Genomic DNA, 13190 nt, shown 5'->3' with positions numbered 1-13190 from the left:
TGGGCTGGTTAACTGGAGAAGTAGTTGCACTGACAAGGACACTGTATGAATTGGTACTGGAATCCCTCATTCTCTTCTGTGGCTAAATACACCCAGGTTCCAGCAAGGGATCAATCGTTCAGCATTTAATCTGCTCCTTAACTCTTGGCAATAGGAAAGTATTGCCCATCTTCTTCAAGCAGACCTTCTGGGTTTGAGTTCCTCTCAGGTGAGCTGTGCAAATAACATCTACAGGGAGCTGCAGTAAGCACAGAGCTAGTCACCCCATGAAAGCCCACTTACTCTGATTTTACACCTGGTGTAATGCTGGAAATGCAGGAAGTCAGGAGGCTCTGGAGGCCCATGTCCCTGGTTGAGGAGTACCTGTACAATATATGCCTGTGTAGAACAATAGTGTAGGACAACAGTGTAGTACACTCCCGGTTCCACCCAGTAACTCACACCTTCTAGCAGAAGCCTTGCAGAAGCAGCCATGTGATACTCCAGGTGATGACAGAACATACTTCTTGGCATTCACCTACCTGGAAACAGTCACCTAAACACCCTGATCACCTCTCTCATGGCTCAGCAAATGAGCAGTTGCCATTCCCTCCCTGGGCTTGAAGCAGCAGCAGCAATGACCAACACTGATGCTCCCACAGGCACAAACCTACTGGGTTTTACTTACTTATTTATCCCCAGAACAGTCCTTTATTTTCACATCAACTTAAGGAATTAAAAACAAACTTCCCAAGCCCAAAGTGTAAACATTTCCAAGTATATTTCCAAGTACACATTCAGTGAAAGATGTATAAACACAATGATGAGAACCAAGCACATCTGAGGAGTTCACCAAGGTAAGAGACAGGCTTTTGACAGAGGCAGGGCCTCTCCCTGACTGTATAACCATGGAAATCTGCAGGTTTTGCACATGTAGACACTGGAAATATGACATCTTCTATTCACTGTACAGCTCACCTTCTTCTGTGGCCTTGGCTACTGAAACCCAACCAAGCCCACGCAGCTGAAACCTAGAGCAGAATGCTCTGCCTGTCATTTTGGTAAAAACTTACTAAAGGTACTTCTGAGATACTTGTTATCAGCAAGAGATCAATTTTTTAATACAAACTCTATCTTAAACCATTAAAAATGAAGAAACCATTAAAAATGAAGCTTCTGAAAGTTCACATCTGCTGTGAAGTACTTGACCCTACTCAAGAACCTGAGAAGGTTCCATCCACCTCACACCAACTTCCAGCATCAAACTCTTTCATCCCACTTTCTCCATATGATAGGCCAGGAAACAAATACCTACTTGAAGCGGATCTTTTCCTCCATGTCCATGGGGGGCTCATGGGTGATGAGGTTGACCAGCTCCTCCATGCAGTGCTGCTGGCAGAGGAAGTCCAGCAGCTTGCGGTTCTGGGCCTTGCACTCCTGTAAGATGTCATCTTCGTCCATGAGCTCGTGAAGTGTCACATCTTCTTTATCCAGCAGCTTGTCCACATGCGATGTTGTGTTCAAATCAAACTTCCAGAACATGTTGATGGGACACAACTAGCTGGAATGCAAAAAAATATGAGTTAATCCTTTGCTATTTATTCCTACTTTGTGATTCAAGTGGAATACCTTAATACTGCTGCCCCCCGCTTGTCAGAATCACACTCTGTAACCAAAATTAACTTCTTACACCAGAAAACTGCCGTGATTTCGATTACAAGGGTATGGTATCAACAATGGAGACAATAAATGCATGATCTTTGAATCTCAGAGTGGTATGGGTTGGAAGGGACCTTAAAGCTCATACAGTTTCAACCCCTTGCCACAGGCAGGGACACCTTCCACTAGAGCAGGTTGCTCAGAGCCCCTGTGTCCAACCTGGCCTTGAACACTGCCAGGGATGGGGCAGCCACAGCTTCTCTGGGCACCCTGTGCCAGCGCCTCAGCACCCTCACAGGGAAGAGCTTTTGCCTTAGATCCAACCTAAATCTCCCTTGTTTCAGTTTGAACCCATTACCCCTTGTCCTGTCGCTACAGTCCCTGATGAAGAGTCCCTCCCCAGCATCCTTGTAGCCCCCTTCAGACTTTGGAAGCTGTTATGAGGTCTCCACGCCGCTTCTCTTCTCCAGGCTGAAAAGCATCAATGTTCTCAGCCTGCCTCCATATGGGAGGTGTTCCAGCCCCTGATCATCCCCATGGCCTCCTCTGGACTTGCTCCAACAGCTCCATGTCCTCATGTTGGGGACACCAGCACTGCACACAGTGCTGCAAGTGGGGTCTCACGACAGCAGAAGAGAGGGGCAGGATCCCCCCCTTTGACCTGCTGTTCATGCTCTGGGGATGCAGCCCAGGACACCTCCCTGCTCCAGGGGCATTTCTACCCCCACCAGTGCCCAGGGACCCCCTGCCTGAGCAGGGTTCCCTCAATCTCAGTTCAGATCATCCCCTCTCTGTGCTCTCCAGGGGACTTCAGGTGTGACCCAGACCCATGCTCTGTATTTGAGATGAGGTTTCACTATTGCGATGTAGATCAGTAAGAACATTCCCTTTCAGCCAGTTTTTGCTAAGCACAGAGCACTGCATGTTGTATTACTCATCTTCACCCTACTTCCAGCCTAACGCTTCCTGCCCTTTCTGTCACCCTGAATCCTCTCCCTGTGAACTCCACTAATTACATTTTCAGAGTTATCTTCCCCAGAACACTTCAGCTTTTAGAATGGTTATTAACTGTATTCAGTATTAATTGTAATTAATTGTAATTCCTTCCAGTATCTGAAGGGGGCTACAAGGATGCTGGAGAGGGACTCCCCAGGGACTGCAGTGATACGACAAGGGGTGATGGGTTCAAACTGAAACAGGGGAAGTTCAGGTTGGAGGTAAGGAAGAAATTCTTCCCTGTGAGGGTGCTGAGGTGCTGGCACAGGGTGCCCAGAGAAGCTGTGGCTGCCCCATCCCTGGCAGTGTTCAAGGCCAGGTTGGACACAGGGGCTTGGAGCAACCTGCTCTAGTGGAAGGTGCCCCTGCCCATGGCAAGGGGTTGGAACTGAATCAACCCAAACCAGTCTGGCACTCTATGAAAGGTGATGAGCATCACTTAATCAAGAAAAACATTCTGTGTAACATCACCATTAAGCTAAGCCATGTTTCCTAAAGTGGAGTCAATTGGATGGGAGATGCCAACATGCTCCATTCCCCCCGTTACCTGTGCTCAACACAATTTTATATAGGCAGATCCCGCTGCTGTTTTTAACCTAACCCACACTGCTATTGCAACAGCAGCAGGAACACTTGCTCCAACCATTCATTTTGCTTTTTCCAGCATCGCAAAACGTTACCACACCTGATTGTGTGCCAGTTCCTTGCTTGCATAACTGTATCTGAGGCAGCATCTGAAATGAGTCTTTTTAGAAGACCAGCAGAAAACACCACACTTTGCTCCAGGAAGGATTACAGCCATTCAAAAGGGTAAAAACCCCAACTTCTTCATCACATGTTTAAATATCTGCTCTCTTGCAGTGAACTTTCATCCTGAAGCTCCAACTGAAGGGCATTTAGGAACAAGGTGAAACACAGTAAAAAAACCAGCAGCTTTTCATTTATTTTTACTAATGAATTTATTGACATGCACTTTTATTATTTATAAATAAATTTATATTTATTGACATGTGCCTTACTTCAGTTCAAGGGTTCTTCACATGTGTGTGTATGTGCCTAAGGATCTCTTAACCAAAGAGGACTGATGACCTCCTGAAATTAAGGCTATTTTCCCTTGGAACAGCTCTGTTACCCAGGATATTTGACAACAAACTGTGGAGCTCCACTCAGTGCTTCAAACTTGTCACAGGTAACTTCTCTATTTGAGAGCTTTTATCCAGATCAACATCATTCTTCCTTTTCATGCCTTTATCTCCGAGCTTTGGAAGAACTCAAGAAAGTCACTGCAAGCCTGTCCTTTGTGACAGAGCTTCTGATGCAACGAAGCCCTGTTTGAACGTGTTGGTGTTGCAATACTAGAGGATAAACGGAACATTTTGGCTATGAGCAATCAAGACATACAAAGCCTCCTCAGGGCTTTCTCTTCCCGTACACCATGTTTACTTGTTGGTGTTGGACTCCCAGCACTTTGAGGCAGAGATCACATACAGATCATGGGGACACACCCAGCAGAAACAGAACTGAGATCATGATGAAGCATCACATCCAGAACATCACTTTGTACCTACCAAGGTCCTTTTAATCATCCTGGGTCAGCAAGTTCTAGTCAAAACTACAAGTTTCTTGCACAGCTACCTATGAACATCAAGTCTACAGGTTTCATTTGTAATAGTCCCAGCTCAGTTATACAGGGAAAAGTGAGGGGAAGCTGTCAAGAAAAAAAGGTTACCCAATCTCCCCCATGACCCACCCACTGCCATTTCCTGTGTCCCCAAATGCAGGTTAGTCATTCAGGTTGATCCCAAACTTCTCATAGAATCCCAGACCGTTTTGGGTTGGAAGGGACCTTAAAGCTCCTCCAGCTCCAACCCCTGCCATTGGCAGGGACACCTTCCACTAGAGCAGGTTGCTCCAAGCCCCCGTGTCCAACCTGGCCTTGAACACTGCCAGGGATGGGGCAGCCACAGCTTCTCTGGGCACCCTGTGCCAGGGCCTCAGCACCCTCACAGGGAAGAGCTTCTGCCTAAGAGCTCATCTCAGTCTCCCCTCTGGCAGGTTAAAGCCATTCCCCTTGGCCTGTCCCTACAGGCCCTTGCCCAAAGCCCCTCTCCAGGTTTCCTGTAGCCCTTCTTTAGAAGCTGGAGCTGCTCTGAGGTCTCCCCTTAAGGAACCTTCTCTTCTCCAGGCTGAACCAGCCCAGCTCTCTCAGCCTGGCTCCAGAGCAGAGCTGCTCCAGTCCTCACAGCATCTCTGTGGCCTCCTCTGGACTCTCTCCAGCAGCTCCACATCCCTCCTGTGCTGGGGTCCCCAGAGCTGGACACAGCACTGCAGGGGAGGCCTCTCTCTTTTGGGAACCAGTTTACCTTCCCAAAGTAGCCTAACAAGCGGCACAGAACAAAGCAGTTTGTGCTGTTTAACTCAACAGTATATTGAAATTAATTGAAAATGTTAACTTCTAGCAGAGCAGGAGCTCCTGCATCCATTCATGCAGGTGCTCAACACACACTCAAGTCACTGAGTTCCTCAGTTAGGAGCAGACATCTGAATTTTCAACCTACGTGACACTGCTGTGACAGTAATGCTGTTTGGCTGCAGAGTGTGTTCCTTACAAAGTGTTCTTCAGATATTTTTAACTAGCTATGCTTAGTTATATATTCCTCAAGTCAAAGCTGGCATAAAAGGCCTTAAATTAAGGAGTCTGGGTGCACAGCTAACCCAAATACATACATCTCTCATACACACATGTGCAACACACATGTAAGTCTCACTTATCAAATTTAAACCCATTATAAACCCATCAGTTCTCTACAGGTTTTCAGAACTAGGGGAGAGTCAGGTTGGATCTTAGGCAGAAGCTCTTCCCTGTGAGGATGCTGAGGCCCTGGCACAGGGTGCCCAGAGAAGCTGTGGCTGCCCCATCCCTGGCAGTGCTCAAGGCCAGGTTGGACACAGGGGCTTGGAGCAACCTGCTCTAGTGGAAGGTGTCCCTGCTCGTGGCAGGGGTTGGAACTGGAGGAGCTTTAAGGTCCCTTCCAACACAAACCAGTCTGGGATTCCATGGTTCTATAACTTTTTAGGTATCTCTGGAACTCCTTATACACAGATAATCTATAGGAGACACTCTCCAATAAACTCTCCTTAGGGAACGAAGGTGGCTCTTCTCTCAGCACACAGCAGGTAGATCCCCTGTCGTTGGAAGGATTCCTGAGGAGTCAGTCCTCTCCAGGGCCTTGTTGGCAGAGCTGGGCTTCTGGAAGTTGCTGCTGTAATTCTCAGCACTCAGGAACTGGGCACAGCTATATTCAGCTGGGAAAGGAGGCTGTCCTTTCCCAGGGACCCTCCCACCACACTGCCCAGAACACATTCAATGTGACACTACTTTTCTTCACCCCAGCCAAAAAAACCTGTTATAGCAACAGGCCATGCAGTAAAACACAGCAAGTGAGGTTTGGAAATTACTGTTTGTGGCAAACTGAAACCAGAAGTTATGCCAGAGCATGCGTCCAGCAATCAAGTGATGTTTCATAATCCATGTAACATGTCTACCACCTTGAAAACAGAAAGGAATCACACAAGAAATCCAGAGACTGGAACAAGTCAGGAACAAGAGAGGTAACGCACTGCTGTCACACTGTCTGCAGGGTCTCACAGGGAAGAGCTTCTGCCTAAAAGCTCATCTCAGTTTCCCCTCTGGCAGGTTAAAGCCATTCCCCTTGGCCTGTCCCTACAGGCCCTTGCCCAAAGCCCCTCTCCAGGTTTCCTGTAGCCCCTTTAGGCACCGGAGGTGCTCTGAGGTCTCCCCTTAAGGAGCCTTCTCTTCTCCAGGCTGAAACAGCCCAGCTCTCTCAGCCCGGCTCCAGAGCAGAGCTCCTCCAGCCCTCGCAGCATCTCCATGGCCACTTCCCAGGATCCTCCTTGTTACCCTTCTGAAAAATGGGCTGATGTTTCCCTTTTTCCAGTCACTGAGACTGCCACAACTTTTCAAGTATGACTGAGCCTGGCTTGGCAACTACATCTGCCAGCTCCCTGGTACCCTGGGATGGATCTCGTTGGGTCCTGTGTTCAGTGTCCTTAAGCCATCCTGAACCTGATCTTCACTGACTGAGGTTCAGGGGCTTGAGAGATATGGGAAGAGTGATTACTACTGAAAACTGAGGCAGAGAATCACTGAGCACCTCAGCTTTCTCCACGTCTCTCCTGAATAACAGGAATTGTGCCGAGAGATACCAAAACAGCACAAGAGTTGCTGAGTACAATGAGCCCAATACGCTTTCTTCTTGTGAAGAATGCCTTACAGGTTCAACCTATTTAAACTTGGGGAACATATGAGTACTAAAATATTAAACACTAGACATCACTACTAACACTAAGGAACCTTGGAGCAACCTGCTGTAGTGGAAGGTGTCCAGGGAGATGAACTGGATGAACTTTCAGGTCCCTTCTGACACAAACCAGTCTGGGATTCTATGAAGAAAGTTAAGGAATACAAGGCACAGGAGAAAGGACAGATGCAGAAACAGGGCTATGAAAGACTATCCTGCTTTAACAAGTTGTGGCATTGCACACCATAATGAAGAAAAAAACCAGGAAATTTAATCAAAACAGAGGGATCAGAGGCATTTGATGGCAGAAAACCACAAAATAATAATAAAAAGAGTGCAGATTTCCAGGACAAGAGACCACAAAGTGGATGGTAACTGCCAGCTTCAAGCATTTGCAACTACCAAGCATTAATTAGAGTTCTGGTCTCTGATTTTAGGCTCTGGTTGATGCAGTTTCTGAGCAGGGCCCTCTCAGGCCTTCCAAACAGTGTGAATGGAAGGCTCCCAAAGCCAAAAGCCACGTTGTACTCCCTGCTGCAAAAGCTGCTTTGGACATGGAAGCATTAAACAGACCCATGTAGGGAAGTCAGCAGTAAGAAGTGTGGAAATGAAGCACATCCTGCTCACCACAAGCCACTCGGTCACCATCGAGGCCGGTGTGTGTGCACTTGTAACTCAATGAGAATGAAAGCAGAAGACAGAACAGAACCTCTCATAGCTCTCACTATTTGCTGGTGAGAGCAGGAGAAGGAACATCCCATCTCTGCTGAACAATTCTGTGGTCTGCATCATTTCCTCTTGTGGAATTGCAGAACCTTCTTACAGAGCTCAGCTTGGTTTTTACGTCCTGTCACTGTGAACCATCTTCTGCACTCATTCCTTCATTCTTGTTAAGGAAGTTCCAGTCCTCAATAGTAGATCCTCTATGACCACCTTGGACCCCCTAAATCCTACCAACAAGAAGAATATCATGACCATGTTCAACATGTAACAAGCTACCATCAAGACACCTGTATTGGTATGGTGGCAAAGAGGAGGGAACCCAACATAGGAATCCCAGAATCATTCAGATCGGAAGGGTTCTCTGGAGGTTATCCAGTCCAACCCCCTGCCAAGGCAGGGCCACCCAGAGCAGATCACACAGGAACGCATCCAGTCAGGTTTGGAATGTCTCCACAGAGAAAGGATCCACAACCCTCCTGGGCAGCCTGTTCCAGTGCTCTGCCACCCTCAGTGGAAAGAAGCCCTTCCTCATGTTGAGGTGAAACTTGTTGTTTCTGGCCATTGCTCCTCATCTTGTCACTGGGCAACACTGAAAATACTCTGGCACCATCCTCCTGGCACCCACCTTTAAGATACTGATCTGTATTGATGAGACCCCCTCTCAGACTCAATATAAAGCCACAGCAAAAGAGGTAAAAATCCCATAAAATTGTTGAATCCATCAGGTTGGAAAAGCCCTTTAAGCTCATCCAGTCCAACAGTTCCCCAGCACTGCCAAGGCCACCACTAACCCATGGCACTGAGGCCTCGGCTCCACGGTGTGTGAACACTTGCAGGGACGGTGACTCCAGCACTGCCCTGGGCAGCCTGTTCCAATGCCTGAGCACCCTTTGGGGAAGGAATTGTTCCTCAGCTCCATCTAAACCTGCCCTGGTGCAGCTTGAGGCCGTTTCCTCTTGTCCCATCCCTTGTTCCTTGGGAGCAGAGCCCAGCCCCCTCCTGGCTCCATCCTCCTGTCAGGCAGTTGTAGGGAGTGATAAGGTCCCCCCCCAAGCCTTCTCTTCTCCAAACTAAATCCCCAGGTCCCTCAGCCGTTCTCCATCACACTTGTGCTCCAGGAGATACAGAATTAAGAGAGACACATCAGAGGGCAGGATGGAGAAACAGCTCTCTAAGGTTTATAGAAGTCTGCAATTAAACATATACCAACTTGTGTATGGTCACATAACAGCTCCTACTGCCCTTCCTTACACCTTACAGTTAACTTTACACCTTACTTAACCTTTACAGTTACTTATTCTATGTCCAGAAAAGCATTATACTCCATGAGACTTCAACACGCTCTGAGTTTCACGGATGTAACGGTAACAAGGCCAAGTGCAGGAGTGTTTGAAGCAGCTGCCTAACCTCAAGTGCTAAAGGGATGAGAACATGGTCAGGAATTGGGGTTTTAAGTATCTTTAATAGGAACAAAATCCCTCAAACTACTGTATTTCAACAAACTCGGGTCGAGATGATGAAATAGGCTATTCCAACATTAGTACAAGGATGACAGTTTTCACTTTGACAGAGTTTTCCATGCTGAAGTGAAATAACTTGTGTTGGAAATGGATGATCTTAAAGTCCTTTCCAACCCAAACCATTCTGTGATTCTGTAAGAGGGAAAGATTTCTCAGCTGAAGAATGCCCACTTTTCCCTCCCAAGTTGTCATTAAATGAAAGTTAGGGATAGTCTTTCGATTTAACCTTTGATAGTGCTTCAAGGATGGCTCTTCAGTGCCGGGCGTATCAAATGCCGTAAGTTCCCCAACTAATCCTTCTGTTTACCCTGTTCTGAAACTACCACTGCTTGGCATCAATGTACTCCAGAAAGGGAAACTTCAGTTTCCAGGCACACTGGATGCAGTTTTGGTTTTCCTACCCTTAACACAGGGCTGAGAAGGGAAGCATTTATGAACTCTGTAGGCAAGAAGCCAAGCAGAGCCCAAGCCTCAGCTTCCAACTAATGACAATCTCCCCTTCTGCAAGTGAAGAGGCTTTCTTGACACAGAGTCACTTCTCTGGTTGGGATTTCTTCATTTCTTGAATCTTCTCAGAAAAAGCAAAAGCAGAATGTCTAAAACAGCACTGAGATGCCTTCACGATGCAGGAAGCAACATGCTATGTCCGTCTTGGGTGAGAACAGCCTTGTCCCAGAAGCACAGGACTCAGTGCTAGGAAGCAGGGTAGGAATGAGGTTTTCCTGGTAAACTGCCTCAGCCTTCTCTCATCACTGCATCACAGATAACCTCAAGTGCCACCTGAAATCTCATGTTTGACAATTATCAGTGAATACATCCTACAAATATGCTAAAGAACAGAAGCTGAGTGAAGACCTAAGAGCAGCTTCCAGTGTCTGAAGGGGGCTACAAGGATGCTGGAGGGACTCTTCATCAGGGACTATAGTGATAGGACAAGGATGATGGGTTCAAGCTGAAACAGGGGAAGTTCAGGTTAGATCTAAGGCAGAAGTTCTTCCCTGTGAGGGTGCTGAGGTGCTGGCACAGGGTGCCCAGAGAAGCTGCGGCTGCCCCATCCCTGGCAGTGTTCAAGGCCAGGTTGGACACAGGGGCTTGGAGCAACCTGCTCTAGTGGAAGGTGTCCCTGCCTGTGGCAGGGGGCTGGAACTGAATGATCTTAAGGTCCTTTCCAACCCATGCCATTCTATGATTAATCTTTTTAAATCCATTTGAGCTTGGCATGAAAAGTGTTCCCTGACCTTAAACCACATCAAAGTTTCAAACTCTTTGGAAAAGTACTTTTTAAAGCAGCTGGATGGAATTCCCTGTGTGTCATTCCTCCTCCCAGCCACGCTGAGTTACAAAACACCACCTCCTCACATTCACTTTCCCTCTCTCAGACATGGAATGGGACAAAAACTCTTCAAGCCACACCAGTAAGTCCTGACAAACTACTGACCTATGGAAAGCAGAAGGGGTAAAGCACGAGTATAAAGACAACACTGATCACAATGTGCAGTGAACACCTTGGTTTAGCTGTCTGCAGTGATTACATTGTGTGCATTAAACTTATTGCTTTCAGTTAAATTGTTTGAGAAATCCACAAGGATTGTGTAAGTTACGGAGCAGGATAAGCTGAAAACTTCAAGCTGTGTACAGCAGATGAATTAAGAGGAAGCTGCTCTGAAATGTGAAATTGGAAAGCTGTTAACGTTTCTTTTTCTGTAAATAAGAAGTTAAGTCCCAGGCTTTGTTCTGATCTAATCTCTACACTAAAAGTCAAAATCTTCATAAAACTTACTTTAAAAGGGTGCAAACAAAAAGGAGCATTTGGTAAAAGTGAGAACTTTCTCTTAAAGATGATGGGTAAATTCCTTGGATACATCAAGAAGAGAACAGACACATCAGTGCTTTGGGACCACAACTAAATAGTTATAATTCAAAAGTACTGTGAATTTTCTCATTTTACTAACCATATTCAACCATTTAGCTGTCATTCTTGCACCTACCTCATACCACAAACATCATTCCTATCACAGTGCACTTTACTCTCCCCATACCGAAGTTCCCAGTTCTGCAGACCTGTGGAAGTCCTGAGCTGCAGAAGGATGTTACAGGGACTTCCAGCTGTGAACAGCTCAAAATAAGCCTTCCGTAAGTGGGTATTTCTTCACCAAGCTGCCATCCCCACCACCAGCCTGCTCTTATTTGTAGCCAAGGCAGAGCTTGTCTGAGATAGCAAGAGGCTGCTCAGAGCCCTGCAGATCCTCCAAACAATCCCCCTCACGCAGCTTCTCAAGTTGCACTTTCCTTCCTTACCCAACAAGTAAAATAGAGCTAAATCAGAATATGAGAACATGAGGATAAACATGGTGGGGTCAGGGTTCACATTCCTGCTGCTCTAGATAACTCCTGCTATTTTTCTCTTAAAGCTGTTTCTAGCTCTTGTATTTGGGGAGAAGAAAATTCACTGTGTTCATTAAAACTGTGCTCATGCCTCTTGTCCAGGCTGCAAGTGGTGTTCAGCAGGGGAAAAGGCAGCAAGAAACACCCAACGCTGCTGACATCCAGCAAAGCAGAAGCCAGAGACCTCCCTGTTCCATCAGGAGCCCTGGCTGCTCAGCAGGCCTGGAAGCCCAAAGTGGTTTGTATGGACTGCTCTGTCCATGTGGATTAGGCATGGAATCATGGAAAGGTTTGGGTTAAAGAGACCTTAAAGCTCCTCTGGTTCCAATCCCCGGCCATGGGCAGGGACACCTTGCACTACAGCAGGTTGCTCCAAGCCCCATCCAACCTGGCCTTGAACGCTGCCACAGACGGGGCAGCCACAGCTTCTCTGGGCACCCTGTGCCAGCGCCCCAGCACCCTCATTGTAAAGAATTTCTTCCTCACATCCAGCCTGAATCTCCTCTGTCAGTTCAAAACCATTACCCTTGTCCTGTCGTAACAGGCCCTGCTAAAAAGTCCCTCCCCACCTTTCTGAGAGACTCCTTTTAAGAACTGAAAAGCCACAATAAGGTCTCCCCAGAGCCTTCTCTGCTTGAGGCTGAACAAGCACAGTTCTCTCAGCCTTTCCTCACAGGAGAAGTGCTCCATGATCTGATCATTTTTGTGGCCTCCTCTGGCCCCTCTTCAACAGGTCCATGTTCTTTCTGTACTGAGGACTCCAGAGCTGGATGTTGTGCTCCAGGAGGGGTCTCACCAAAGCAGAGGGGCAGAATCACCTCCCTCCACCTGCTGGCCCCACTCTGGCTCCTCTGGGCTGCAAGCGCACATGTCCAATCTTTCACCCAACAATACCTCCAAGTCCCTCTCCTCAAGGCTGCTCTCCTTCCCTTCATCCCCCAATCCGTGTCGATAATGGGGACTGCCCCAACCCACGCGCAGGACCTTGCATTTGCCTTGTTGGACTTCATGAGGTTTGCAGTGGGCCAACTTCTTCAGCTTGTCCAAGTACCTCTGGATGGTATCTCATCACTTGAGTCTTAACTACTTTACTTTAGGGCATCTATATCAACAGAAACTAGCCCTAGAACCATAGAACAGTTAGGGTTGGAAACAACCTTAAGATCATCCAGTTACAACTCCTTGCCATGGGCAGGGATGCCTCACCCTAGACCATGTCTTCTGCCTTTGCAGGTGGACATCTCAAAGTTCTCCAAAGCTGCTCCTGATACTTCTGAGCTGGGGTATGCAATGAAAGGCAAACCCACAGCTATGTGAGGCAAGTAGCTGTCTGTAAGAACAAGCTGCTGTTTCTGAACATTAACAGCTTTCTGGAGAGCATTTCTAAATGGGAATGTGCAGAATTAAAGTGTCACTCAAACACCTGCTGTTTGCCAACAACGCACACCAGGAATGTCTGAATATTTAGAAGGTATGTGGGGGCTCCAGTCAAGCAGCACAACACCACACAAGGCAATCCCTGGCTGCACGCTGGGGCTGGAGAGACGGTCAACAACAGAAATGTAAGAAACCAGTAATATTGCCCCTTACTGTGCACATTTTGAGG

At 47.3% G+C, this 13190-nt stretch overlaps 1 protein-coding gene across 12 annotated transcripts in view; it reads right to left on the bottom strand.

Moving 5' to 3' along the window:
• Nucleotides 1–13190, bottom strand: part of PPP6R2 (protein phosphatase 6 regulatory subunit 2) — a 90532-nt gene that overhangs the window by 43955 nt on the left and 33387 nt on the right. For 8 of the 12 annotated variants that reach the window (XR_013958728.1, XM_080637408.1, XM_080637410.1 and 5 more), the window contains 2 exons: nucleotides 1295–1540; nucleotides 283–378 (listed from right to left, as the gene is read on the bottom strand). Coding sequence is in view for 11 of the 12 variants with exons in the window: in XM_080637408.1 (XP_080493534.1) it covers nucleotides 283–378; nucleotides 1295–1521 (323 nt within the window). In the remaining variant the exon portion in view is untranslated. The remainder of the gene's footprint in view (nucleotides 1–282; nucleotides 379–1294; nucleotides 1541–13190) is intronic. The other 4 variants (XM_080637418.1, XM_080637409.1, XM_080637416.1 and 1 more) reach the window with 3 other exon arrangements.

Source organism: Psittacula echo, assembly GCF_963264785.1.
Source record: "Psittacula echo genome assembly, chromosome: 1".
Classification (NCBI taxonomy): domain Eukaryota; kingdom Metazoa; phylum Chordata; class Aves; order Psittaciformes; family Psittacidae; genus Psittacula; species Psittacula echo.
Note: the sequence above shows the minus strand (reverse complement) of the source record. Positions and strands in the feature narration are given on the sequence as shown.